The sequence below is a fragment of the Lynx canadensis genome, chromosome X, assembly GCF_007474595.2.
Source record: "Lynx canadensis isolate LIC74 chromosome X, mLynCan4.pri.v2, whole genome shotgun sequence".
NCBI classification, from domain to species: domain Eukaryota; kingdom Metazoa; phylum Chordata; class Mammalia; order Carnivora; family Felidae; genus Lynx; species Lynx canadensis.
Genome location: NC_044321.2, coordinates 98,755,908 through 98,783,821, shown reverse-complemented (window position 1 = coordinate 98,783,821; position 27,914 = coordinate 98,755,908). Strand labels below are relative to the sequence as shown.

The 27,914-nt window shown below is 37.2% G+C and overlaps 1 protein-coding gene across 13 annotated transcripts in view; it reads left to right on the top strand.

The window, feature by feature from the left end:
* The window catches only part of THOC2 (THO complex 2), a 111,129-nt gene that overhangs the window by 68,059 nt on the left and 15,156 nt on the right, over nt 1–27,914 (top strand). For 5 of the 13 annotated variants that reach the window (XM_030304602.1, XM_030304600.1, XM_030304603.1 and 2 more), the window contains exons 16-33: nt 7,813–7,909; nt 8,498–8,591; nt 9,009–9,089; nt 10,678–10,774; nt 12,951–13,068; nt 13,558–13,737; nt 14,759–14,923; nt 19,095–19,370; nt 20,406–20,547; nt 21,003–21,160; nt 22,076–22,204; nt 22,842–22,973; nt 23,066–23,250; nt 23,744–23,922; nt 24,190–24,292; nt 25,195–25,625; nt 25,833–25,891; nt 27,427–27,558. In XM_030304602.1, the coding sequence (XP_030160462.1) occupies nt 7,813–7,909; nt 8,498–8,591; nt 9,009–9,089; nt 10,678–10,774; nt 12,951–13,068; nt 13,558–13,737; nt 14,759–14,923; nt 19,095–19,370; nt 20,406–20,547; nt 21,003–21,160; nt 22,076–22,204; nt 22,842–22,973; nt 23,066–23,250; nt 23,744–23,922; nt 24,190–24,292; nt 25,195–25,625; nt 25,833–25,891; nt 27,427–27,558 (2,758 nt within the window). Of the gene's footprint in view, nt 1–7,812; nt 7,910–8,497; nt 8,592–9,008; nt 9,090–10,677; nt 10,775–12,950; nt 13,069–13,557; nt 13,738–14,758; nt 14,924–19,094; nt 19,371–20,405; nt 20,548–21,002; nt 21,161–22,075; nt 22,205–22,841; nt 22,974–23,065; nt 23,251–23,743; nt 23,923–24,189; nt 24,293–25,194; nt 25,626–25,832; nt 25,892–26,688; nt 26,709–27,426; nt 27,559–27,914 lie in introns of all 13 variants that reach the window. The other 8 variants (XM_030304607.2, XM_030304605.2, XM_030304608.1 and 5 more) reach the window with 7 other exon arrangements.

Genomic DNA, 27,914 nt, shown 5'->3' with positions numbered 1-27,914 from the left:
GCATAGCTGTAAAATCCAATAATCCTCTTTAATGATGAGTCTTTTTTTAAAGGACAGCCTACTATGGCTTTTGCCCAATTTGCGTAAGACATTTAATGACTTGTACAAGGTGATCAAAGTTCTTGAAATTTCCTCTGCCAGAAGTTACTATAATGAAGATTTTTCTTTTTTGGAAGATCTAATGGAATTATGCAGAACTATCTCCTTGAGTCAACTTTTGAAAGTGTTTATTTTTTTCATTTGGGTGCTTTATTTTCATGTCATTAAAAACATAAGAGTGATGTTATTTTACCTTGGTAAACTGAAATTTAATCATCAACATCATATACTTCAGATTAGAGTTGGTTTGTATACTAAATACACTGCTATATTGCAAGTGTTTTCAGCAAGGCTATTGATTGTCGTTTCTTTTATGTTTGTGCAGTGGTATGGTTATTCTGATTTAAAATAGTTCACTCTCTAGTTTAACTAGATCCAACAGTATGCAATGATAGTGTTTGTGCCCAGTGATATCGTCCCTGGCTACAGTCTGCTGGGGAAACAAGTGTGTGCACAATCACAATCAGATCTAATAGTTGCTGTTATATAGTATGTATAATGTTCTTTGAGAAGATAGAGAAGAGAGTGAATTATTTCACCCTTGGGAAGTTGGGGAAGGCATGGAAGGAGATACTAGAATTGGTCCTTCCAAAAGAGTTCAGTCTTAAGATTTCCCCAAGTAGAGTTTCTAGCTTAACAACAGCAGCTAAGCTAATGTTTATGGAGCCATTAATATTTGTGTGTGAGGCCCTGCGCTATATGCTTTATAGGGATTATTTAATAATACAGTTGACCCTTGAACAACATCGGTTTGAACTATGCAGGTTCACTTATATGTGGATTGTTTTTTCAGTAAATATATTGGAAAATTTTTTGGAGATTTGGAACAACTTACAAATCACATAACGTAGAAATATTGAAAAAGTTAAGAAAAAGGTATGTCTTTAATGCATAAAATATGACTAGTAGATACTAGTCTTTTATCATTTGCTACCATAGAATATACACAAATCTATTATAAAAAGTTAAAATTTATCAAAACTTATATGTATACTTAACAGACCATACATGGTGCCATTTGTAGTTAAGAGACATGTAAACGAATGTAAAGATTTAGTATTAAGTCATAACTGCATAAAACTAACTATAGTACCTAGTGTACCATTGTAATAATTTCGTAGCCACCTCCTGTTGCTATGCAGTGAGCTCAAGTGTTGTGAGTACCCGCTTAAAACACTGTGTGGTGCTAATCATCTCTGAGCAGTTTCTCTCTCCAGTAAATTGCGTTATTGCCATAAAAAGTGATGTCTCATGGTTCTTATGTATTTTTCGTGCTTATTGCAATATCATAAGCCTTACATAACAGCCTGGGACCCATATGAATTGCCTCTAGTGCTGCCAGAAGTGCTCCCAAGTGGAGCAGAGTCATGACATTACAAGAAAAAATTGCTTAATGTGTACCATAGATTGAGGTCTGTGGCTCAGGTACCCGCCATTTCAAGATAAATGAATCCAGCCTAAGGACTGTTTAAAAAAATTTTTTTTAAATGTTTATTCATTTCTGAGAGAGAGAGAGAGAGAGAGAGAGAGAGAGGGAGAGACCGAGTGTGAGGAGCAGGGGAGGGGCAGACAGAGAGGGAGACACAGAATCTGAAGCAGGCTCCAGACTCTGAGCTGTCAGCACAGGGCCCGATGTGGGGCTCGAACCCACAAACTATGAGATCATGACTGAGCCGAAGTCAGATGCTTAACTGACTGAGCCACCCAGGCACCCCTAAGGATCGTTGTTTAAAAAAAAAGGTGCGGCGGGGTGGGGGGGGGGTAATTCATGAAGCCATTGCTACAGCTATATGAGCAGATGTGAAAAATTTGTACTTTTTGTGAAATATTTTTTGATCTTGTATTGAAAATGCAGCTGTTTTTATGGGTGCAGGATTACCATAAGGAAGAAATATGTATAGACTCTAATATTTGAGAAAATGCCAAGTCATTTTGTGATATAGGAAAGTGAAGGATCTGAAGCTGGAGAATTTATTGCCAGCAAAGGATGGTTTGATAATTTTAGAGATGTTTGGCTTAAAAAAATGTCAAGATAACAGGAGAAGTGGTTTCTGCTGACCAAGAGGCAGAAAGTAGATAAGTTCCCAGACGCCTTTAAGAAAATCACTGAGGGACACCTGGGTGGCTCAGTCAGTTAAGCATCTGACTCTTGACTTCGGCTCAGGTCATGATATCATTGTCCGTGAGTTTGAGCCCCACATGGGGCTCTGTGCTGACAGCGTGGATCCTCCCTTTCCCTCTGCCCCTTCCCCATTTGCTCTCTAGTTCTCTCTCAAAAAATAAATAAAGTTAAACTCAAAAAAAAAAAAAAAATCATGGAGAAGGGATATCTGCCTAAACAGGTTTTTTTTTTTTTACCTTTTTAATGTTTGTTTATCTTTGAGAGAGAGCGAGCGAGCATGAGCAAGGGAGAGGCAGAGATAGAGGGAGACACAGAATCCAAAGTAGGCTCCAGGCTCTGAACTGTCAACACAGAGCCCAATGCGGGGCTTGAACTCACAAACCACGAGATCATGACCTGAGCTGAAGTTGGATGCTTAACTGACTGAACCACCCAGGCGACCCCTGAACGGGTTTTTAATGCAGACAAAAGTTACCCTATTCTGGAAAATAAAGCCACAAAAGACCTTAAGGAAGAGGCGCAAGTACCAGGATTCAAGGCAGGAAGTGATAGGCTAACTCTACTGTTTTGTGCAAATGCAGTTAGGTTTATGATCTAGAGTGCCCTTATCTATAAAGCTGCTAGCACTTGAGCCTCGAAGGGAAAAGATAAACATCAAGTGCCAGTCTTTTGGTTGTACAACAAGAAGGCCTGGACAACAGCCTCTTTTTCTGGATTGAATCAATCCAATCTTTTCAGTTGATTGGTTGAATCAATCAATTGATTCAGATCAACTGGTTCAGTTGATTCAATTGATCAGGGCTTTGTCCCAGAAGTTGGGAAATACCTTGCAGTAAGACTGACTTTTAAAGTTCTTTTAACAGGGGTGCCTGGATGGCTCAGTTGGTTGGGCGTCTGACTTCGGCTTGGGTCATGATCTCATAGTTCATGGTTTCAAGCCCTGCATCCGGCTCTCTGCTGTCAGCGCAGAGCCTGGGGCCTGCTTCAGATTCTGTGTCTCCCTCTCTCTCTGCCCCTCCCCTGTTAGTTCTCGTTCTCTCGTTCTCTCTCTCTCTCTCGTTCTCTCTCTCTCTCAAAAATAAATAATAATAAAAAAATTTAAAGGTCTTTTAATATTGGACAGTGCCCTTGGCCACCCAGAACCCCATGAATTCAACACCAGAGGTGCCAAAATGGTCTACTTGCCCTCAAACACAGTGTCTCTAGTTCAGCCTCTAAATCAGGGGGTCATAAGGACCTTTAAGACTCATTACACACAGTACTTTATGGAAAGGATTGTGAACACTATGAAAGAGAACCCCAATAGAACATTATGAAATTCTGGAAGAATTAATTACACCATTGAAGATGCCATGATTGTTGCAGAAAAGCTGTAAAAGCTATCAAGTCCAAAATAATGAATTCTGATGGGGGAGGGGGGGAACTGTGTCCAGATGTTGTATATGACTTCACAGGATTTATGACAGAACCAGTCAAGGAAATCATGAAAGAGATTGTGGATATGGCAAAAAAGGTTGGGAGTAAATGGTTTCAAGATCTGGATTTTTCAGAAATTCAAGAGCTATTAGACACCACATAGCAGATGACTTGATGGAGGTGAGTGCTTCTGAATGAATGCAAGATGAAGAAAAAGATGTAGAAGAAGCAGTGACAGAAAACAGATTGACCTTAGACAGTCTGGCAGAAGGTTCTGATTATTCAAGACTGCTTCTGACTTCTCTTATGACATGGACCCTTCTATGATATGGGCACTGAACCTAAAGCAAATAGTGGGAGAAGAATGGGTATCACATTGAAACATTTTTAAAGTGGAAAAGCAAAAAAGTCAGGCAAATTACCATGTACTTCCATAAAGTAACACTGAGTGTGCCTGCCTCAGCTGCCTCCCTTCCACCTCCTCCGCCTCTTCCACCCTGCCATCCCTGAGACAGCAAGAGCGGCAACCATTCCTCTTACTCCTCCTCTTCGGCCTACTCAGTGCGAAGGCAGCGAGAATGAAGACTTCATGATGATCCATTTCCACTAATAATCATCCTGTGATACAGTTAAGAAACTTACCTGTTGTGTTTGTGTGTGTCTCTGTATGAAAATCTAACCCTGTGGGAAGAACTAGAAGAGATGTTTTTCTGTCCTCGTCATGTAGGACATTGTGTGCAAGACTTGTATGGAAGTGGATAGGCTGTCCTTACGTAGGCATTCGGTGAATGATATTTAACAACATTAATAATGTGTTCGTTTTCTTACTGGTTTACAACTTTGCTTTCAAAGAATTGTTATTACTGTAGTATGCCTTTCTCTTGTAATTGGACAAACTGCTTATCAGCCAATCATCACAGGTAAGTGGTTTTCTAAATAAATGTAACAGTGTTTCCAATACTGTATTATGAATATGAGTGTAATGCTATATGCCATTAAAATTTTATAACGATTCATTCATTAGTCTATAGGCTAGGCTACCATGAAGCAATTGTATCGATTATACTAGGCTGTCATAAAACCAATCATATTGCTGCTGTTTCATTATCAGTGTATGAATCATTATACCTGTGAATGAATATGAATTTCTTTTCCACATTATCTTTTCATTTTTGATGTCTAGTGTTAGTACCTACATCTACAGTGTTTTATATCATATAAGATAATACTGATGTAGGTACTGACAGACTGTTCACCTTGTAAATAGATGATGTAAACTTAACAGTATTGATAAATACAATACAGTACTGTAATTGTTTCCCTTACGATTTTCTTAATAGCGTTTTCTTTAGTTTATTGTAAGAATACAGTGTGTAATACACAGAATATGTGTTAATCGGCTCTTTATGTTATATTGGTAAGGCTTCTGGTCAACAGTAGGCTATTATTCGTAGTTAAGGTTTGGGGGAGTTAAAAATTATACACAGATTTTCAACAGTTGGGGGTTATTGCCCCTAATCTCCATGTTGTTCAAGGGTCAACTGTATATTAGATCTTACCAAATCTCTTGAATCTGTCTCTTCCACTCTGTACTGCCACTATAACTCATTTCTTTTATCTGGAGTATTATGGTGCCTTGTATTTATTGTTTCTTCAAGATCCCTTGGTGACTAACCATTGCCTGCAGATTACGATGTGTCAACCTTTATGGTGTGGTGATGTGAGACATCTTTTGTGATCTGTCCCTCCCCATTGCCAACCTCTTTCCCTGCCAATTCTACCTCCAACTGTACTGAGTCCAGTTAAGTTTCCCTCAGTGTGCTGTGGTCCTCTTTATCTTTGCATATGTTTTTCGTTTCTTTTGTTGGTACAGGTTTTCCCTTACCTCTTTTTCCTCCCTAACTGGTGACCTCATCCTTGGAGGGTGGGCTCCAGTGTTAACCATCTCACGAAGCCTTCCGTAGCACATACTGCCAAGCACAATCGACTGTTCTTTATTTGCACCACCATTGTCCCATATGCATGTGATGCTATCATACCACTGAGATACATTGCTAGGATTATTTGCCTTTTATATAATTATCTAATCTTCTGAATAGTTTATACATGCACATTGTTTAAATTTCAATAAACACAAAAAGGTAGATAGTAAGAAGTCTCACACCCTACCCCCCATCCACTCAGTCCTCCTAAAGGAAAAAAGGAGCCACTGTTTACTTTCTCATTTATTCTTCCAGATATTTTTATGTGTATACAGGTGAATACAAAGATACTGTTCTCCCTTTTTGTACTATTGATAGCATATAATTAGTACTGTTCTGTAATTTGCTGTACTTGTTAGAGAATGTAAAATGTAAAAAATAGGTTGACTCTGTCTCCCCAGCTGGACTAAGCTTGAGAGCAGGAGCTATTATTCATCTTTGTATTCCTAGTGCTTAGCTCTTTGCCTGTCATAGAAGACATTAATAAGAATGAATTAATTAATAAAAATATTTATCACAGAAGGATATGTGTAGAATTTTTAATGTACTTGGGTTTTTGTTGTATTTGTTAGTTGTAACTATTTCACCGGGCTTGAACAATATGATTTTGGTATTGATTGAAGTTTGTATGTTGGGAAGGGAATATATTAATTTATTACTTGCAGAATTTCACAAATTTTGATTACTGTTTAAAAAATGAATTTGCTGTAAGGCATTCAGTAATTCATTCCACAAATGCTCACTGATTGTGTTCCATATGCCAGACGCCGTGCGTGGTAGCTTGAGGGGGAGACAAAATCAAGAATCTATTCCTTTTATTTTTATTTTTATTTTTATTTTTATTTTTATTTTTATTTTTTTTCTCTCCAGGGTGGAGGCAGAAGGGAATGGGATAAAAAGTATAGAGAAGAAGGGTTTGCTTTGGCAGTAGGATGACCACTTGAAATAGTAGGCTCAGAAGTAAGGACAGGTGGTAGTAAGTTTGAAGGTGGAGCAGAGTATAGCCAAAGTTTAAAACTTGACAGATCTCTCTTCTGTGGGGGAAAAGGGAAACTGGGCCATGGAGAATGGGAAAGGGAAGCAGTTGATGATGAAATAATTTTGATTGATGGGTCAGTTTTGTCATAAGAAACTTCTTAATTAAGTTTGTTACTTCCAGAATTGTTCCATTCTTTGAACTATCAACTGAATTCATTATTTGCTTCATCATACTGTATTTTCATTCTAGAAAGCTTTCAGTTGTCAGCTTTTTAAGTTCCTAGATTTGTTTTTAAAGTTTATTTATTTATTTTGAGAGAGAGAAAGGAGAGAGAGCACAAACAGGGGAGGGGGCAGAGAGAGAGAGAGAGAGAGAGAGAGAGAGAGAGGAGAGAGAGAATCCAAAGCAGGCTTCACACTCAGCACACGGCCCAACATGGGGCTTGATCCCAGGACCGTGAGATCATGACCTGAGCCGAAATCAAGAGTCAGCTGCCTAACCACTGAGCCACCAGGTGCCCCTTTAAGTTTGTAGATGTATTATGTAATGTCAGAAGAATTTAAGATGCTGTGTAATAATTTTGAGCTGTAAGCATTTCATAGATGTAAGTTTTCCAGAATGTTAGTAAAAGAATACTGAGCAGAGGAAGAATTAAAGAGGAAGAAAAGGAGTAGAATTGTTTTTTCAGAAATGGTTTCCTTTCAAAAATTATTTACATGAAAACCAGAGAACTTCCTATATCAAGGAATGTGGCATTAGCTAATTAGCTATTACTCTATTAGGGTAACTGAGACAGATGGTATGAGGTATTTCATTGCATTACACTAAATTTTGTATTTTAATCCCTAAGCTGATAAATGAGCCCATCTAAATCTAAAATAATTCTGATTTGCTACAAGAGTTTTATGTGCTTGTAGAGTACATTAGGAGTTTTTGCTTATTAGACTTACTGTAAAATTGAAATGTGTATATTACAAATGTTAAGCATCAATATAAAATCTTAATATCCTTTGGTAGAATGCCTAATCAAAATAGCCTAAGGCCTACAGTAAAGTATATGAAGAATTTGGTTGTTTACATAGATCCATTTTAGATACTTGGGAAATACCTGTTTTTTCTTTTGTTTTTGTTTTTATGATACAACAAAGCTGTCAACATTGTGAGGGAAATGACTTAATTAAGATGATCCGTGCCACCTTTTTCTCCTCTTGTAGGCGTCTAACCAAGGAAAATGTGAAGCCTTCTGGAAGACAAATTGGGAAATTGAGCCACAGCAATCCAACCATTTTGTTTGATTATGTATGTTTTGAGGTTAATATTGCTTTAAGGGATATTTCTTTTTGTTATCTTTAAATCAGGACAAGTGGAAATGGAATGATGAAGTTTTAAAAATGGTAGTTTTAGGGGAAAAAATCTTTAGCAAATGAGACATCATATAATCTAAAACCAAAACAGCATAGAATATATTTAACACATTGATCTAATTTTTTGGTAATATATAGCAATGCTACTGTTATAAATAATCTAATACTGTCTTATTTACCATATGTTGATTTAGAGAAATATTAATAAAGAGATGCATTATATATGATTTTAGTTGTTAGAAACATTTGAATAGCATTTCATTCAAGCATAGCACTTTCATATTTAGAAAGAGATTTCTAAAAGACATTTGGCATTTATCATTCCGAAATTCAAGTTATTCCTGGAATTATTTCCTAATTGGAAAATGTAGCTTATGAAAATATTTTCTAAAGAAACGGAATAGATCTTATATAAATACAAAATAAAAGCTACTTTAATTTTAAGCATGGTTTCTTAAAAAATATAGCCATAATTTAGCACAGAACGCCTCTTTTGATGAGTCAATGCCATCTATTCTTTGCTCTTATCTTCCAGATCTTATCACAAATACAGAAGTATGATAACTTAATAACACCTGTAGTAGATTCATTGAAATACCTGACTTCATTGAATTATGATGTTTTGGCCTGTATCCTTTCAAGTGAACTAACACATAGATTTCACATTTCATAGACCTTAATGGTGAACATTTTAGTTTCACTATTTTTTTTCATTGTAAGTTCCATTAGTAGCCATATGAGGTTGATTCAGGTGGCTGATCTGAAGGTTGGCCAGCCAGGAGTTTGTGTATACGTGTCTATGTTGTATATAGGGAGAGAACAATGTTATGTTTACTAAACATCGTGATACAGGTGAAATCTGTCTTGCTTGCTGAAAGATGGAAAAGTGGCTAAAGAAGAAAAGTTGGTACTACATGGAGTGTAATTTTCAATGATTTATAATAACTTGAAGCTAACAATTGTTTTCCAAGATGTGGTATTTTGTTGTTTTAAGGGTCTTTATTAGAGATTGTAGTGACCTAAAATTTTTCCTTAATGTATGAAAGATTGTATCATTGAAGCTTTAGCTAATCCGGAAAAGGAGAGAATGAAACATGACGACACAACCATCTCAAGCTGGCTTCAGAGTAAGTATTTTTATTTTTCCAAGGATGAAATTTCCATCTGTTGCAATTGCCATGTTATATATTCTATTACCCATGCTAAGAGCCTGTTTGTCAAGAGGTGCTGAGAATACTTAGCCACTTGGCTTGTTCTCAAGCTGGACGTCTAAGTCTTTGGCTGCGTAAGGAAGTTCATATAGTACTTATTCATTTTCCAACTCAAGAGTCCAGTATTGGCTATGATAGAATTTGTGCAAGCATTACTGGGGAGATGAAAATTCCCTTCTATTATTTCAGTGGAATTAATCTTAAAGGAACTATTGTCTTTTCTCTCTATCCTGACGTTTCAGTCATCTTAAAAGAACAAAAACTTGTTTGTTAACAAAAAACACTACTTTTTTTTTTAAATTTCTTGTGCTTTTGATTTCTAGCAGTGAGTTCCCTTTTCTTTCAACCTATCACATTTGATAGCTGAATCTTGTAGTAGCTCCCCATTGCCCTTTAAAGTCTGAAATCTGGATTAAGTCATGTGAGTAAGTTCTTTTGGAATCAAGTCCTTACTCAGTGTATTAGCCTCATCTTTTGCCCCTCCCCAATGTTCTAGGTTCCATTAATACTGAACTTGTACTTTCCATGGCCTTTTTTGCACGTGTTATTGCCTCTACTTGGAATACCCTTCCATGTTGCAGCCTCATTTCCTCCACCACGTCTTCTACTTATTCATTAGATTTCAGCTTAGAGGTCACTTTTCTTCAGAAGGCTTTCCCTATTAATGTTCCTACCCAAAGGTCAGAATTAGGTGCTCTGTTTCTGTATTCCCATGGAACCTTTTATTCATCATAGTTATGTCAGTTCACTTTTCTGTATCCCTCATTAGACTGTAAGCTCCTTGAGGGCAGGACTTGTGTTTTGTCCATTATCCTTTAGATGCTCAGCAAATAATTGTTGAAAAGGCTACAGATCACTTGATTTTTACTGGGATCTCCTCTTCTTGTCTTGACTGGGGTTTTCTCCTTACTCATGATGTGATAAGGACTATTGGTAAAAATTGGTCGTTTGTTTGCTTCTTGGTCTGGCAATGCTTTACCTGTTTGCTTGCCTCTCCACAACTAGTAGCATGTTTCTAGATAAAAAGAGATTTTTTGTGTGTGACTCAAACATTTGAGAGGCAGGTGTTTTGTTGATCATTCAAATTTACTGAGTGATCTGCAAGATTTTGTTGTGGCCTGATTAATTGTTGTGGCCCAACAGGCTCTGGAATCAGGTCATATAGGTTTGAATCATTGTGCTACCTCATACCAACTATGTGACATGTTCCTTATTGATAGGTTGATAACAACCTGAGATGATTATTGCAAAAATTAAATGAGATAATTAACATTAAAGTACTTAGTACAGTGCTTCGCATATGTATGCTCAAGAAATATTAGCTGTTATTAATTCTAAAACTCCATTCAATGGCATCAGCAATACAAGTATTCCTAGCTCATTTTGTTTTAGAGATTGAGTTAGTTGAGAAATGGCGCTTAATATTGTGTTTTTTTTTGTTTTTGTTTTTGTTTTTTGTTTTATGAACTGTTTTTTAAAAGCCCTATTTTTTTATTTCATATAGGTCTGGCTAGTTTCTGTGGTGCAGTTTTTCGTAAATATCCAATTGATCTTGCTGGTCTTCTTCAATATGTGGCTAATCAGCTAAAGGCAGGCAAAAGGTATTCATAGCAAATTATATGTAAATGAAATTCAGTAATTAGAGTACTTCTGGTGGTATTGGGATATTGAGATTGCTATTATCCTGAAAAACTGTTGGTTGTAGGCTTAAGTAGAATAGTTGCTCACTTATATATATGGAATTCTTTAATTAAAAGAAATTGTAATTTCATACATAAATACTTTTTTACACAAATGTAATATTTGGCCATATATATATCATTAAAAAGACAATTCATTTTGACTACCTATTAGGCTCTTGAATAAGTGGTTAGTTAATATGGTATATTGTAAATCTTCTTATGACAAGACATATTACATTATTGATTATGCTGCTGGACAGTAATTGAACTTTACATTAAGCATATGGTAGGAACATGTTTATTTTGAGGGTGTATATAGTATTTTTGAAACAATTTTTTAAAAAAATATGGACTTCAGAGATTACGTACAGCTTGCATACCTTTTGGATAACGTTCTCTTTTCTTTGTAAATACTGAATTTTATTGTTTTATTCTGGACCCATATCACTGCTTAGAGTTGGAATTAGTGTGTATCTTAAACCTCCTCAGCAGTAGACGGACTAGACTCGAAGAACTGGAAATTGTTCCTGAAAACTTTCTGGTAGAAAGCAAACAAAAGTTTTAAAGCTATCTGCTCTTCCACACAAGTATTACCTAAGTAATTCTTGACAGATTCTTATTTTGGATTAGAGAACACTGAAAAAAATAATTAGATTTTAGGATTTTATCAGCACATCGCACTCTGCGCATCTGTCCACCATTCCTATACATTTTACTCTTCTGTGTCTATGGGCCAGGAGAATGTAATGTTATTTTTAAGTCTATAGCTCAGTTTTCTGTACTGTGAATATAGTTTTTAATTAAAAGATAGTTTAAAGAAAAATTAAAATATTTCGTTGGTACTTGTTGCATACTAATTTGCATGGAGGGCTCTCTTGTTTTCAAAACCTATGTTTAGGGAAGGCAAGACAAGTTGAGAGAGTAAGCACTCAATAAGAATCTTCAAACACTGCCTTTTATCTATTTTTAACTTGTGTCTTGCGTATGTCTAGCTTTACATTTGGGAACACGTCTGTATTTGTTTTGTAGGAAAGAAGGTTTCCACTTAATCTTCATTACTTAACTAATTAAAGAGGATCTTGAAAGTCATATGTTGTTATTTCCATTGATAGTCCTAAGCTTTGAGAGTTAAAATGAGTAACTATTGGCACAATAACAAATGTTTTTAAGGCTGTCATCTTAGGCTCATACACTGCAACTTGGAACTTCGTTCCCTTCCTTTTTTTTCTTTCTCCTATCCCTCACTCCCTCCATTCCTTCCAAGTGTGTGTGATTGTTTAGAGAGATGGCTCTATACCGTCAAATATATATATTGGCCACCTTGTACTGGAGGATAAAAAAATGCTGTGAAGAAGTGAAGGGGATTAAGAGTACACTTACCATGATGAGCACTGAGTAATGTATAGCACTGTTGAATCACTGTATGAGTAAAACTGACATAAACTGTATGTTAATTATACTTGAATTAAAAAATAAATAAAAAACATTTAAAAATGCTATGAAGGGCTTTTGGGCCAAGTGATAAAAAATAAAAGATGAACTATAGATTAAAGTATTGAATCAGTGTTAGATTTACTAAAGTTGATAACTATGCTGTGGTTATGTAAGAGAATAATTATATTCTTGGAAATACATTCTTAGGAATTTTAGGGGTAAAATGTGCCCTTAAAAGTGATGTTACTTACTAAATAAGTTACTCTCAAATGGTTTGAAAAAATTGTGTGTGTGTGTGTGTGTGTGTGTAGAGGGAGGGAGAGAAAACACAAACGATAAAGAGAACAGGAGTCCAAATGTTAATAGGTGAAGTCAGGGTAAAGGGTATATGGCAGTGCTTTGTACTATTTTTTATCTTTACGTACTGTCTGTACGTTTGAAATTATTCCCAAGAAAATGTTAAAGTAAATATATTACATGTCTCAAATATTGTTCAGTATAGTTCCAGAATGCAGTTTTTCCTTAAAAACCACATTAGCCCCTTTCCGCTCCATATTTACATACAAGCAATTTAGGGATTCTCAGCATGTTAATTATAATATATTGTAACTTTTATGTTTGAAGTTTCAACTCTAGACTGTTTCTTATTTTTTCTAAATAGTTTTGACCTGCTTATATTGAAAGAAGTGGTACAAAAAATGGCAGGAATAGAAATAACAGAGGAAATGACGATGGAGCAACTAGAGGCCATGACTGGTGGAGAGCAACTAAAAGCGGAGGTGAGAGTTGCTAGTTTTTTTATGGACTTTTTAAGTTCAAAATAGATGCATGCTCATACTAACGAATCCAAACAACACGTAAGTACATGAAGCCAAATGTCAAAGCCATGCATAACCCTCCTCTCATGGCTGTCCTCATCTCCCTTTTGAAAACTGTGATATACTAGTTATTTAAGCCCTTTCAAACAGCTGAAACAAAGTATAAAAGACAGCAGTGCATCTGTAAGGGAAGTAAATACCAAGTGTTCTGTGGTCCTTGATATCCTAACTGGTGTTAATCTGAACATCATCACTCTGTTGTTGAATCTTGAAACTAGTGACTGTAATCAGCAATTGTGTCACTAAAATAAATTTGTGAAGAGAGGAAAGGAATGTAGAATAAGTTTTTAATCTTCAGGATTGTAACTGATCCTCTTCTGTGTCTTTTTCAAATCAGATAGCATGTGTTATGTACTATGCGCTGGTAAATTTATGTCTTCTCTTGTGCAGGGTGGTTATTTTGGCCAGATCAGAAACACTAAAAAGTCCTCCCAGAGATTAAAAGATGCACTATTGGACCATGATCTTGCTCTTCCTCTCTGTTTGCTTATGGCTCAGCAGAGGAATGGGGTAATCTTCCAGGAAGGTGGAGAGAAACATTTGAAACTTGTGGGAAAACTCTATGATCAGGCAAGTTAAAGTGGCTTTTGTGCTTGTGTGGATTTCTTTTTCATCCTGATAGTGGAAAATATGGAATGTGGTATAATTTTCATTTATTTATTTATTTTTTGTTTTTAAATGTTTATTTTGAGAGAGAGCATGCGCAGGGGAGAGGCAAAGAGAGAGGGAGAGAGAACCCTAAGCAGGCTCTGTGCTGTCAGCACAGAGCCCAACGCAGGGCTCAGTCTCGGGAACTGTGAGATCATGACCTGAGCCAAAATCAAGAGTCAGATGCATAACTGACTGAGCCACCCAGACGCCCCAGAATGCGATATAATTTTTAAAATGTCATTTGCACATCATATGAGTGCGAAACAGCTCTAATGTAAAATAGGCATTTTTGAACTAGGGGGTATTTCTGTGAAAATTATGGTATTTAAGAGAAGGCTCTAGGAAACGTAATCATATGTATAAGATTTTCAATTTAAGTAGTTAACTTCGAGTTATTTGCTCTCATATCTTTTCCTGATCTCTGGAAATCTGGAAATTCTGTCAGAACAAAGTAGATGTGATGTTTATAAAATATTTCTGTAAATATCAGGCACCAAAACCTGTGATTAGCCTACAAGATGTGTTTACCACCAACTGTATTACAAGGGAAAAAAGAGATCACATATATTTTATAAATGAAGTTTTCCTCTTTTAAGGGCAAGGAAATTCTGTATACGTAAAACTGTTGTTTTATGTGATGTAGGGGAAGTATATTCTACTAAAAGTGACGAAATAATAGCTTGGAACTTGAGACCTGGTTGAACATTAAAGCCTTAGGTTGATGAACTTTTCAGGGCCTTGGTATCTTTTGTGGTAATATGATTACATGATGATGTTTATAGATGGTCTTTAAAGTTCTTCTAAGTTGTAAAATTTGAATTCTTTATTGTTAATCAAAATATTGTTAAAATGACCTATTGTAATCATTTTGGAAAATGTTTATGTCGGTTTTGTAAAGTGGTAGCACATTTGTGTTTTTTGTCTTATTTTTTAAATTTAGTGTCATGATACCCTGGTACAGTTTGGTGGGTTTTTAGCATCTAATCTAAGCACAGAAGATTATATAAAGCGAGTGCCTTCAATTGATGTGCTCTGTAACGAATTTCATACACCCCATGATGCAGCATTTTTCCTGTCTAGGCCAATGTATGCACACCACATTTCGGTAAGTGTAAGTGTCTTTGCTGCCATTCAAGAATGATTCCAAAGTAGTTCTTAACTATAAATGTGTTTTAGTTTGAAATAGATCTAGATTACATGTCTCTTGGAGACATTTTTTTAAGTTTATTTCTTTTGAGAGAGACAGAGACTGAGTACAAAGCGGGGAGGGGCAGAGAGAGAGGTGAGAGAAAATCCCAAACAGGCTCCACACTGTCAGCACAGAGCCCAGTGCTGGGCTCGATCCTATAAACCATGAGATTATGACCTGAGCCAAATCCAAGAGTCAGATGCTCAACCCAACTGAGCCACTCGGGTGCCCGTTGGAGAATTATTCTTTTGTTAACGTTCATCTCTGAGAGGTGTACGATGACAATGCTCCCTCTAAATGTAAGTCTCACTGGTGCTATAATTTTACTGTTACTGTACCCCCAGTTGTCCAGGTTGATGTCGTATGGGCTCTTTAGAGCTAACTATATATAGTGCTCAAACATTAGTGTAGATGAGCGTCACCAATGAAGCATCCTAGAAACTCGTCCTGTGTCCCCAGATTCTAATTTAGTGACTTGCATAGTACCTGGGAATTTGTTTTGTTTTTGTTTTTTAATAAGCACTGGTTGATTCTGATGCAGGAAGATATGGTAATGTCATTCTGCGGAATACTCCCACGGAATACAGAGGGTACTATTTCTTCAGTTGACAATATCCCTGTCAGATAGTTGACTTGCTGTTCGTACTGCCTTGAGAGAAATAAAGAGACTAACAGAAAGACTTAACCACCCCAAACACTCTAAAAACTCTTGTAGTCTGTGTTGTGTAACTTCTCAAAAGGGACATTCATGGTTCTTGTTTTCTTTCTCTCCCCCCTAAATGAGACGCCTAAAAAGAAAAAACGACAAAAGCAAGCCAGAGCCTTCCCAAGCAGAGTATCCCACTAGCGACTGTAAGGATGTTGGGGGAAGAGGACACTGCCCTCCCTCCTTTTCTCTCTCTGCCACCTGGACTCTTGCCTGCAAAGCAGTGACCTGGAAGGGGAATGGGCTTTTCCTTTCCCTTCGGACCATGGTCAGCCCTCTGTTTGGAAACCGTGGTACTTCTCCACTCTGACTGGAGCCCCAGTGTATTCTTCATCTTTGCGTAGGCTTGAATTCTGGCCCTTCTGTTTATTTGTTGTTGTCTGTACTGGGTAAGGCTTTTCACTCCAGATTTTGGGGAAGATCTCTGTCCTTTCTTTTAAACTAGGATCCTTCTTTGTTCCCAGTAGAAACACAGAATTGTGTAGTATAGGTGTGGAGAAAAGACGCTGAGAAATTTGGGGTCTAATTGATCATTTAATCAACCATCAGCTGTTAGTGTTTACATATCAACTGGTGCAGTGTCACACTTCCCTCTAACAACTGTTAATTGATTTAATTATCACTTTCAGCATTATGCAACAATACTGTTGCTATTTCTGCTATCTTCTCTGAAGGGAAAGGGGGACAAGGGGTAGGATTAGGCCTCTTTTTTCCCTTTAGAATCTCTCAATCCAGGAAATTGTATGCTCTTTTTGCATAGTTGTGTCTTGTGTTGTCGCCCCATCCCTCAGTAGGTCAGTCTCAGCTATGCACCAGGGGACCTGATTTCTTGAAGGACTGAGGTGGGAGAATTGCTTCATCTCAGGAATTCTGACCTGCCCTGTGCTATACTGAGAAGTGAACACACTAATCAGCGATATTGAACCCTAGCAAACAGGAACACCTGGTTGCCTGAGGTTGGCTGAACTTTTCCAGGTCAGAAAATGGAGCAGGTCATTCCTACCAATAGCTACCTCTTCTGTAGCCTGTGTAAAATATTAGGTCTTTGTCATTTAAGAGATACAAATTCTAAACTGAGAAATGTCATTTCCCCGTCAGGGTTGCAGAAGAATACAAAGGGCCACATAGAGGTGACTATACAGACAAGTCAGGGATAAGTCTGTTACTGACAGACCACATTGGAAAGGGAGTTCTTTGGAAACCTTGGTTGCGCTAGATGGACATCCAGATTTCCCTAGAGGAGCCTTGCTTTTGCTTCTTGGGTGAGGACCTCTCTTGAAGAAACTTCGAGGAGAGGGTGTGAATGTTGGGGGACTGCCGGGTCCCTTCCGTAAATGGACTACCATTGGGCCCTCACGGGAGTGATTTAGCCGACCAAACACTGTTCAGGTTACTGGGCCAACAGGAGCTTTTTGAACAGTCGTTAGAAGTATAGCAATAACTGTGGATATCAGTTCTAGTCATGGATTTAGTGCCCCAAGTGACTTGAGATGTAGAGCTGTTATGCCTCTTTATTTGACTGAAGGTGTAAGCTTGAAGAGGGAGTTATACTGACTTCAGATGAGGAAATCTTCATCCTAGTTAAATATGAAGTACAGCTGTCTTTTCTCATCAAGCCTTTTTTTTTTTTTTTCTTTTTAACTAGATAGGGACTAGGTGGGTGCCTAGCAATAAATAGTAGTGATATTCAGAACCAGACGACTGGGGAGACGGGGGCTGTCATACCACATCATTGCCCCCTCATGCCTATAACTTAATTTTCAGTTTTAATTGTTGAGACCCACCTTGTAACACAGTTATGAAAGAAAGGCTTTCCCCCAGTTCATGTTCTAGATCTTGCCCAAATCAGGTAGCCAAGCTATCTTGTACAGATAGTTTTAGCACTGATTATCCTACGTTTTGTTAGAACCTCAGCAGATGTCATTCCGCCTCACATAGGTTCATATTAGTTACCATCAACAGGACCTGGCCTCAGAGGTGAAAGACCCTTCCTTATCCTGGCTATTCTCTCGGGTCTATGATGTAATTGAGACTTCTCTCTCAAAAGAAATATTCTTTGTAATTTTGTCACCTGTGTAGTTCTCTAAAATGGGGTAACAGGAGGTAAATCTTCCACCTATAGAATAATTGTAAGATTCTCTGATTGTAATTCTCATAATTGTAAGATGCTGCTTAAGTTACCCTCTGGAACCAAGTACTTGGTATGTCTTCCGTCCGGTTAGCCTGGGGTAGAGAGGCACTCCGGAAGGAAGACAGCGGGACTGTAAGGAGCCGAGCCTCTTACCATCCACAGTCCAGCCATGGAAGTGGAGCCTTTGATGTCTGACCTTCTGGTTCTGGGTTCCCTGTTCAGCACAAACTGTGATGATTTAAATGCTTCTTTATTTAACATAAAGAAGAAGTGAGTTTTAGATCTCCTTTTAGGTTCATCTTCAGGGATGATGCCTCATCCCAACAAAATTTTCATCCTAAAGAGATCGAAGGATAGGAGACAGTAGCAACAACACTTTGTATTCTTCTTCTTATTATTATTTTTTTGACCTTTGGTATTATACCCTATGAACTGATATGTAGTTCCTCCCGTTGTACTAACGGCTTCTTTTCCTCTTACCGTTAAGAGTATGGCCTTCCTCTGACCTTCCTCCAAAATTAGGATAAACCAGTCAGGCCTAAAAAAAGCTGCAGAGCCAGTTCCCACATGCTTTAAACTCTAATCTACCATATCCCTTCATAGAAAGTCTTATTTAGCTTACCAGCAGGGCGACCAGCTCGTCCTGGTTTGCTTGGGACTGCCAGTTTTGGCACGGTACTCTTGCATCCTGGGAATCCCCTCGTTCACTGCCAAACCTGAACACTTAGGCACCCTACTTGGCAGTCTTATAGTAGCTTTCTCATACTCTTTCTTAATGTTGATCGAGATTCTTAATTGACAAATTGTAACGGCCACTAGGGGCTATGTGTAGTGATAAAACATTCTGTGCTGGTTAGCTATTACTAGTTCCATTCTGCCTCTTTACTGGTGTTAGGACCATTTACTTGGTTCCCTTGAAGATCTTAAAAGCAGGAATGGAAAACCTACATGTTCAGTCTTTGATATAGTAGTAAGAGAGAGTAGGGTGGGTGATCATGGATGGTGGAGTGGGCACACATACGCTATTTACTTAACAGGTCAGGTTTAATAAGAATCTGCTGAAAAGCTCCTAGTGAGCACACAAGATTGGAACAGCTTCCAGGGATGATTTATCTTAAAATAAATGTTGGTAAGAAATCAGAATGTTTTGACTGGTCATCTTCTGATTCTTGAGAAGGGAACATAGGTTTTTATACTTGAAAGTCAATGCTATAAATTGTGTTGTGTTTGTTTTTACATTTTATCTCCAGTCAAAGTATGATGAACTTAAAAAATCAGAAAAAGGAAGTAAACAGCAACATAAAGTTCACAAGTACATTACATCGTGTGAAATGGTGATGGCTCCTGTCCATGAAGCAGTGGTCTCCTTACATGTTTCCAAAGTCTGGGATGACATCAGCCCTCAATTCTATGCCACATTCTGGTCATTGACAATGTATGACCTTGCAGTTCCACACACCAGCTATGAACGGGAAGTCAATAAACTTAAAGTCCAGATGAAAGCAATTGATGACAATCAGGAAATGGTAGGTTTTTGTTCTAGTAGCTCAGGTACAATAATTTCATGGTATTAATTCAACATTACCCATACTTTGTATTAACTCCAGTTCCTTAAAGCTACGATCTTACTGCTATATAATATTTTCTAAGTGAGTTAGTGGTGACCTCTCAGTGGGAAGGGGCAGGGGCTTGGTGAATACATGGAGGTTATGATCACACAAAAGGTATTATGAGTTTGCTTTTTTTTTTTTTTTTAACCGAAGACTATGTTAGCAACTTAAAATGATCTGTGTGACTCCCAATTACAAGAGCAGTAGGAGTTCCCAAAAGGAGAACTCTTTAGCAGAAGGCTTTGTGAAAGAGGTGAGTCTTAAGCTGGGTAGGCTTTGAAGATGGATTAGGTTTGGAAATAGGGAGGCAGATTGGCCACTTGAGAGCTCCAGCAAAGGTGTGAAGTAATTTAAGGTTTAAAGAGACCACTTTTATTCTAGTGAATGGGCTTAGTGATCAATTTGAATGGTTAGGATGGGGCCAGATTATGTAGAGCAGTGGAAGTTAGGAAAGAAGACTAATAAAAAGGAGGGCTGTATTAGATTCCTCAGCAGGGAAGTGATAATGGTAAAAATGGTACTTTAGAAAAAGCACTCTTGACAGTGGTATGAAGGATGCATTTGTTAGGGGGAAGGGGCTGGTGTTAGGCTGGAGACCAGGTAGGTGGCATTTTGGGCAATTCATTGTGAAGTACTGAGGTAGTGGGAATGCACGAGACTTTATAAGCATTTGGGATGCTGGAGTGAAGAAGGAAGAGTCAAAGATGACTCCATGCCGCAGACTAGAAGTACCAGTGCTGGAAAGGTAGCCTGTTTTGATGGGAAGACGAGAGTTTGGATTTGGTGAATGGTGGTGAATGGTGGTGAAAGCACACTCAGGTGGACTCCTCGATACCCCTGTGAAGTAATGAATATGAAGTGTCAGCATTTATCTCTTTTTGAATTTTTTAATTCAAAGAGAGGGAGGTAATGTTCCTCTAGTTAGAAAAGTATCTAACTTCTACATTGTAGCCTCCAAATAAAAAGAAAAAGGAGAAGGAGCGTTGTACTGCCCTTCAGGACAAGCTTCTTGAAGAAGAAAAGAAACAGATGGAACATGTACAGCGAGTTCTACAGAGACTGAAACTGGAGAAGGACAACTGGCTTTTAGCAAGTGAGTGGTTGGACTTGTTAAATTCCTGCTCCTGCTAAACTACAAGAGCAAACCTCTATGACTTCAGAGGTGTTGAAGTGTATTATGTTTGTATTTCAACTCAGTGTTCACTATCCCGTTCTTGGGTGATTCATTAATGCAGAGTCGACCTCACATGTTCGCTGAAGGAACTGATTTAGTTTGCTGGTGAAAGTAATTATAAACTACAATATTGGCAGCTTATCCTTCAACCTTTCTGGATGAAATCATATTTCTGGAGAAATTATAGATAGAAAAATGTCCACAGAGTGAAAATGAAAGTCTTATCCCAGGCATGACCTTTTGGTTACAAACTATAGAGTTTGTGGTTTTTTATAGCATTCTCTACACTAAAATTAATATGTTGTCATGTTTAGTGGCCTTGAGGCACTTGAGGAAGAAGTTTACCACTTAATATATTCTTCCCTTATTTTTAGAATCTACCAAAAATGAGACCATCACAAAATTTCTACAGCTGTGTATATTTCCTCGATGTATTTTTTCAGCAATTGATGCTGTTTACTGTGCTCGTTTTGTTGAATTGGTACATCAACAGAAAACTCCAAATTTTTCCACACTTCTTTGCTATGATCGAGTAAGTTCCTTTTATTGCAACCTTTAAAAAAAAAAAAGTCTCACACAAAGATAGCTAAACATGATAAGCTATAGAGGTATTTATTGTGTGTGTGGTTAAAAGCATGAACTCAAGAGCCAAGTGCCTGAACTTGAATCCTAGCTCTGCTACTTTCTAGCTATATGATCTTTGGCAAGTTTTTTTTAACCTCTCTGTGCCTCAGTTTTCTTACTGTAGAATGGGGTAATAGTACTTGCTTCAGAACATTATTGTGAGGATTAAATGAGTCGCTACACACAAGCTCTTTGAATAGTGCCTGACACGTAATAAGCACCCCTAGTTAATCTATTAACTCATAATATGGGTTTATATGTTTGTCAATAATAGGTAGAACTCTTCTTCATTCTTAACCTTTACCCCCTCAAAAAACAACAAAACGGCTTACACCTTTGCACACACATAAAAGCAGGGATGCTTTTCAGTATGGTCACATTTATGTAATTTTGCATCTGGCTTTTTTCTTAATAAATTACTGCATTTATGGTTTAAAAATGTAACCTATGTCACAGCATGTCAGCTGCCTTTTTCTAGTTTCTATGAACCTCACCTCTGCTTACTGTCCCCTTAACCCCAGTAATATCTATGGCTAAGTCTTTGTTGAAGAAGTTATGTTGTAATAATAATTACAGTTTTTTCCTCTGTCATTGTACATCAGCTTTTTAAAATAAAAGTTTGTTGTTGCTGTTGCTTTATGAATGTGCCATTTCCTCACAAAAGCCAAAATCTTTAAAGATTTCTGGAATTGTGAATATAAAAGGGGAAGATATATAAAGTAACCTGTTTAGTTTATTATGATTTGCTGTAACACAACCGTTTAACATTTTGGACTAATTTTGACATTGATTTGTTTTTATTTTTCAAACATTTTTCCTGTAGGTTTTCTCTGATATAATTTACACAGTTGCAAGCTGTACTGAAAATGAAGCTAGTCGATATGGGCGATTTCTTTGCTGCATGTTAGAGACTGTGACCAGGTGGCACAGTGATCGCGCCACATATGAAAAGGTATGGCTAATAAACACCCTAACATTTTACCCGTGTGTATAACAACCACTCGCAGTAATCTTTTTTTTTTTTTTTTTTTTTTTTTTTAATTTTTTTTTTTTTTTTTTTTTTTTCAACGTTTATTTATTTTTGGGATAGAGAGAGACAGAGCATGAACGGGGGAGGGGCAGAGAGAGAGGGAGACACAGAATCGGAAACAGGCTCCAGGCTCTGAGCCATCAGCCCAGAGCCCGACGCGGGGCTCGAACTCACGGACCGCGAGATCGTGACCTGGCTGAAGTCGGACGCTTAACCGACTGCGCCACCCAGGCGCCCCTCGCAGTAATCTTTAGGTTGTTCAGTTTTGTGAGTTTAAGATTGAGTTGTAAAACAGTTTTTAAAATTTAAGCATAATTCATTCATTATTAAAAAGTGCTGTTTAAAAAAGCCATATCTCGAACTGACGTGCCAAATTAATACTATCAAATAAGCTTAACATTTCTGTGAAAACTACCTATCATTCAGATCTTGTTTTTGCATGGAATCATTAAACTAGTCCTCTTAAGTTTTCAGTTCCTGCTATTTTGGGGGCAGAATTTTTCTTTAACAGCCTGTTTTTTTTGTTTTTTTGTTTTTTTGTTTTTTTGTTGTTTTTAAGGAATGTGGAAATTATCCAGGATTCCTTACTATATTACGAGCAACTGGATTTGATGGTGGAAATAAAGCTGATCAATTAGACTATGAAAACTTTCGACATGTTGTGCATAAATGGCATTACAAACTAACCAAGGTAAAAAAAAAAAATTGTGTTTCTTGAAGGTGGTTTTTTTCTCTTTATACTTAATATTTTTATAATAATAGGTCTTAAAATGTTTGTTGTAGGCATCGGTACATTGCCTTGAAACAGGCGAATATACTCACATCAGGAATATTTTGATTGTGCTAACAAAAATACTTCCTTGGTACCCAAAAGTTTTGAATCTGGGTCAGGCTTTGGAAAGAAGAGTGCATAAAATCTGCCAAGAAGAAAAAGAGAAGAGGCCAGATCTATATGCATTGGCTATGGGGTAACACAATTATACTTTAATGTGATTTATGAGACTAGATGACAGAAGGATTCTGAAGACTTTAAAATGTTTTACAGTGTTGAAGTTTATCTTCTGCCTTACTTCAGGAGATTATGGGAGATTATGCGATCATGTTCCCACAGGCTGGTGAGAGTTGTCACTTCTGATTATCAGCTTCCGGTCTATACTGGATGATAATTTCAAAAGTCATATATAGTATGTCTTGGTTTGGAGGAAATGTAATTTTATCATCAGTTGATATTTGGATCTTCAATAGTGAAAAAAAGACAGTTTGAGGATCAGTTTACATTTTTATTTTTAAGAAAGCATCTGGGGCTCTCTCTAAAGACCTTCAGGAACTTACTGAAAATTAATATTTTTTATTCTCTGGCACCAAGTAGGGTGAATCATTTGCTAATTTTATTCTTTTAAACTCCATGTTTGTACTTTTTGATTTGTATTTGTATATTTAAACACTTTGTGCGACTTTCAGCTACTCTGGGCAGTTGAAAAGTAGAAAGTCATACATGATACCTGAAAATGAGTTTCATCACAAAGACCCCCCTCCGAGGAATGCAGTTGCCAGTGTACAAAATGGGCCTGGTGGTGGGCCTTCTTCTTCGTCGATAGGAAGTGCATCCAAATCGGACGAAAGCAGTACTGAGGAGACTGGTATGCTTATTTGTAGAAGTTTATAAGTGATACATTTCATGTGAACAAACTAAGGTGTTTTATATCACGTGACAAGTAAAATGCTGGCTTAGTATTATTTTTTATTCCCTAGGTAGGAGTATGTAACTATCAAGACTATCAAGAAGTAATTAGCCCTTTGTTTCTTTAGAAAGAATGAATTAGAATTCATCTCTAATCATTTTGCTGTGAAATTGTACTTTATTTACAATTAGAGACTTGTCAAATAAAACCTTACCTTTTTTTCAGATAAATCAAGGGAGAGATCTCAGTGTGGTGTGAAAGCTGTTAATAAAGCTTCTAGTGCCACACCAAAAGGGAATTCAAGCAATGGAAACAGTGGCTCTAACAGGTAGGAATGCTGTGCTGTATGTCACAGTTCTGAATTCTTACATGATTAATCTCATTAGCCATGAATGAAAGAGGGTGGTAGTTGAATACTATGAAAGTCATTTATGTTGGACTTTTGAATTTTTTGAGTACCCCTAATTTGATGATGTGCGTAACCATCCTCCATATGTTTTCTATAATGCCAAGACTGACATTGTTTCCCCTGCTGAGTTACGCAGGTGAAGGTAGGTAGTGAAGTTAAAAAAAAACATTTTAGTATTGGGATGCCTGGGTGGCTCAGTCTGTTAAGAGTCTGACTTCAGCTCAGGTCATGATCTCGTAGTTCGTGAGTTTGAGCCCTGCATCAGGCTCTGTGCTGACAGCTCAGAGCCTGGAGCCTGCTTTGGATTCTGTGTCTCTCTCGCTCTGCCTTTCCCCCGCTTGTGCTCTCTCCCTCCCCACCCCCCCCCCCAATAAATAAACGTTAAAAAAAATTAAAAGAAAAACCTTTTAGGATTGAGTACTTGCTATGGGCATTCTGGGTAAGGATAATTAACATAAAAGAAGCCTACACTGATTTAGACCAGGGATCCATCCAGCCAAGTAATCCAGTTCCTGATAGTAGCACCCTTGGTTGGTTTGTGGGATAAGTTTTGGCTAACCTTGTAATCCTCAGAGGTTATGAACATATACAGAAAAGGGCCTGCCATCAGTTTAATCATTCTTTTTAATATGCTGTTCATGAATTTGGTCATTTATTATTTATTGGATAAAGAAGTACTTTATTTGTCTTAAAGTCGTTTAGTTTTCAAAGGGCTACTCTTAGTTCTGTTATTTTTGAAGTCCATAGGAAACCCTTCATGATTTATATAACATGGAGTGTGTTTCTTGACTGTCTTAAAATTTCATGTTTTTATTCTTAAGCAGCAAAGCTGTTAAAGAAAATGACAAAGAAAAAGGGAAAGAGAAAGAAAAAGAGAAAAAAGAAAAGACTCCAGCTACTACTCCAGAGGCCAGGGTACTTGGTAAAGATGGTAAAGAAAAACCGAAGGAAGAGCGGCCAAATAAAGATGAAAAAGCAAGAGAGACGAAGGAAAGAACACCTAAGTCTGACAAAGAGAAAGAAAAATTCAAGAAGGAAGAAAAAGCTAAAGATGAGAAATTCAAAACCACTGTCCCCAGCATAGAATCAAAATCGACTCAAGAAAAGGAAAGAGAGAAGGAGCCATCCAGAGAAAGAGATATAGCAAAGGAAATGAAATCAAAGGAAAATGCTAAAGGAGGAGAAAAAACACCAGTTTCTGGGTCCTTGAAGTCACCTGTTCCCCGATCAGATGTTGCAGAGCCTGAAAGGGGCAAGTTTGCCTTTGTTTATATTTGTTTACTTTTGGTTCTTGTTAATGTGTAATAGTTGGTTCTTGTTTTCTTGTTCTGGCAAGTTATCTAGGGACTTTACTCGGGGGAACTAATACTTGATGACCTTAAAAGTTGGTGATTTTTCTTAAGTGGTTGGAAAAAAAGTAGAAATCTTACTGTGACCATTTTTCTTTTTGTGCTAACAGAACAAAAACGCCGCAAAATTGATACCCACCCTTCTCCATCGCATTCCTCAACAGTAAAGGTTAGTATAGCCTGAGGAAGGCAGCGTCCATGTTAGGCTCACCTGGTTGGAATACGTGTCCTGACTTCCTTCAAGTCTTGTGCCAAGTATTCACTGGAGCCACTGGAGGTTTTATATTGCATTAGAAAATGAATTTTTTACATATTGGTGGACTGATATTTTTTCCTATTGAGTATTTTTATTATAAAAATATTAAAACTTCAAGGACCTAGCACTAATTTTGTAGTGTTTCAAAGTGCAAGAGAAATTTTACCCAGAAGTGCCTCACTGCTTTAAGCAGTCATTTTTGGAGCGCAATGGTAGCTACAAGCAAATGAATCTTTTCGGCAGAATGAAGCCTATTTTTCAGCATAAATATTGAAGAATATATAGCAGTGAAGACTTCCTGGATGATACAGGATAAACAAGATACCTCTGAATTCATCAAGCTTCTTGATGAGCATCATACCGATGTGTGCCTTCTAAGAAGGAGTCTTGAAAGGAGTTCCATTTTAAAGTCTCCTTGGTGATCAGTTCTCCTGTAGTTGTGTATATTCAGTGAGCATGCAGCTTCTGTTGTATCTTCCCTTGGAGGTTTGTTTATACCCATTGGGTTCCCAACAAGTTGAACCTTGCGTTACGATAAAAGCAGATGTGGCATCCAATCCTACCACCCAGCAAAGAGAAACCCCAGGCATTCAACTGCAGCACAAAATCGTGGGTGTAGCCTTCTTGAAGACTCAGGGTAGCCATTCCTTGCTCCATATTTAATTTTAATTCTAAAGTCATCTAATTTCATGGAATCTTTGAATTTGCAGTACGTTGAACTTTTAAAACTGTAAGTTAACTAATTCTTCATCAAGAGCACTGTGGTGGAATACCGTAATTGATTTCTTTCTTTCTCTTTCTTTCTTTCTGTCTTTCCTTCTTTCCTTCTTTCTTTCCTCCTTTTCTTTTCTTTTCTCCTTTCTTTTATTCTTTCCTTTTCTTTCTTTCTTTCTTTCCTTCTTTCTTTCTCTCTCTCTCTTTTTTCTTAAGTGCTTTTTTTGTGGGAGGCATGAGATTCACCACCAGAGGCACTTTGCAAAAAAGTGATTACTCTTTTAGACAATACATGTTGTTTTCTTGTTAATATAATGCCACTGAGTTTTTGGGGCTAGGTTTAAAAATGCGTGTATTTATAGTAGAGTCATAAGTAAAGTAAAATTTGAAACCTCCCAAGTAAAGAAAAACTATGAAAACGTAAGCTAACGTTCTTCCACAGTGACCTCCACTATTTTAGACTTTCTATGGAGGGAAAAAAAAATGTTTTGTTTTCTTAAGCCTCTTAACTTAACATTACCTATAACTTAAGTACAGTGTTATGAAAAATGTGGCATTGACATTTATTTTTAAATTATGAGCAGATAAAGATTTTTATTTGTTATTACATTGAGTACATATAATTTAGTTATTTTTTTAACATTACAGTTCCATTACATGGTTTTGCTTTTGTTTTTTATTGTTGATATTCATATTATAATTGACATCATGAGATTTATCCTCACAAGAAGTAGCTGGTTTATTTCCAGGTTACAGCCATACTTCCCAAAGTTCCTCTGGGTTCTGAGAACTATGCCAGCTCACCTGTCATCTCCATTCATTTTCTACAGGACAGTCTCATCGAACTCAAGGAGTCTTCAGCAAAGGTTTGAGTCTTTTAAAATCATCATGCCTAAGTAAAACAAAAAAAAATTCTTTACTTCATTTATTTAGTAGATACCTTCGCTCTAGTAAATTCAGTAAGCTAGTAGAATAAGCTTTAAAAATAACTACCACAAACTGAAACAATGGATGACAACGGTCCTTTTTAATGAGATTGTTACCAAATGCGCGTAATGTGGCAACACTTCCATAATATCTCTGCTTGCTGTGTTATGCATTCTTTTATGTTTCAAGATCTGGAAATACGTTTAAGGTTTGGGGAAGGGGTTGTTGGTTTGTTTTGGGGAGTAGGCTTACTTAATTTCTCAAAACAAATCTGTCAGGTTGTTTTCTGACGTTT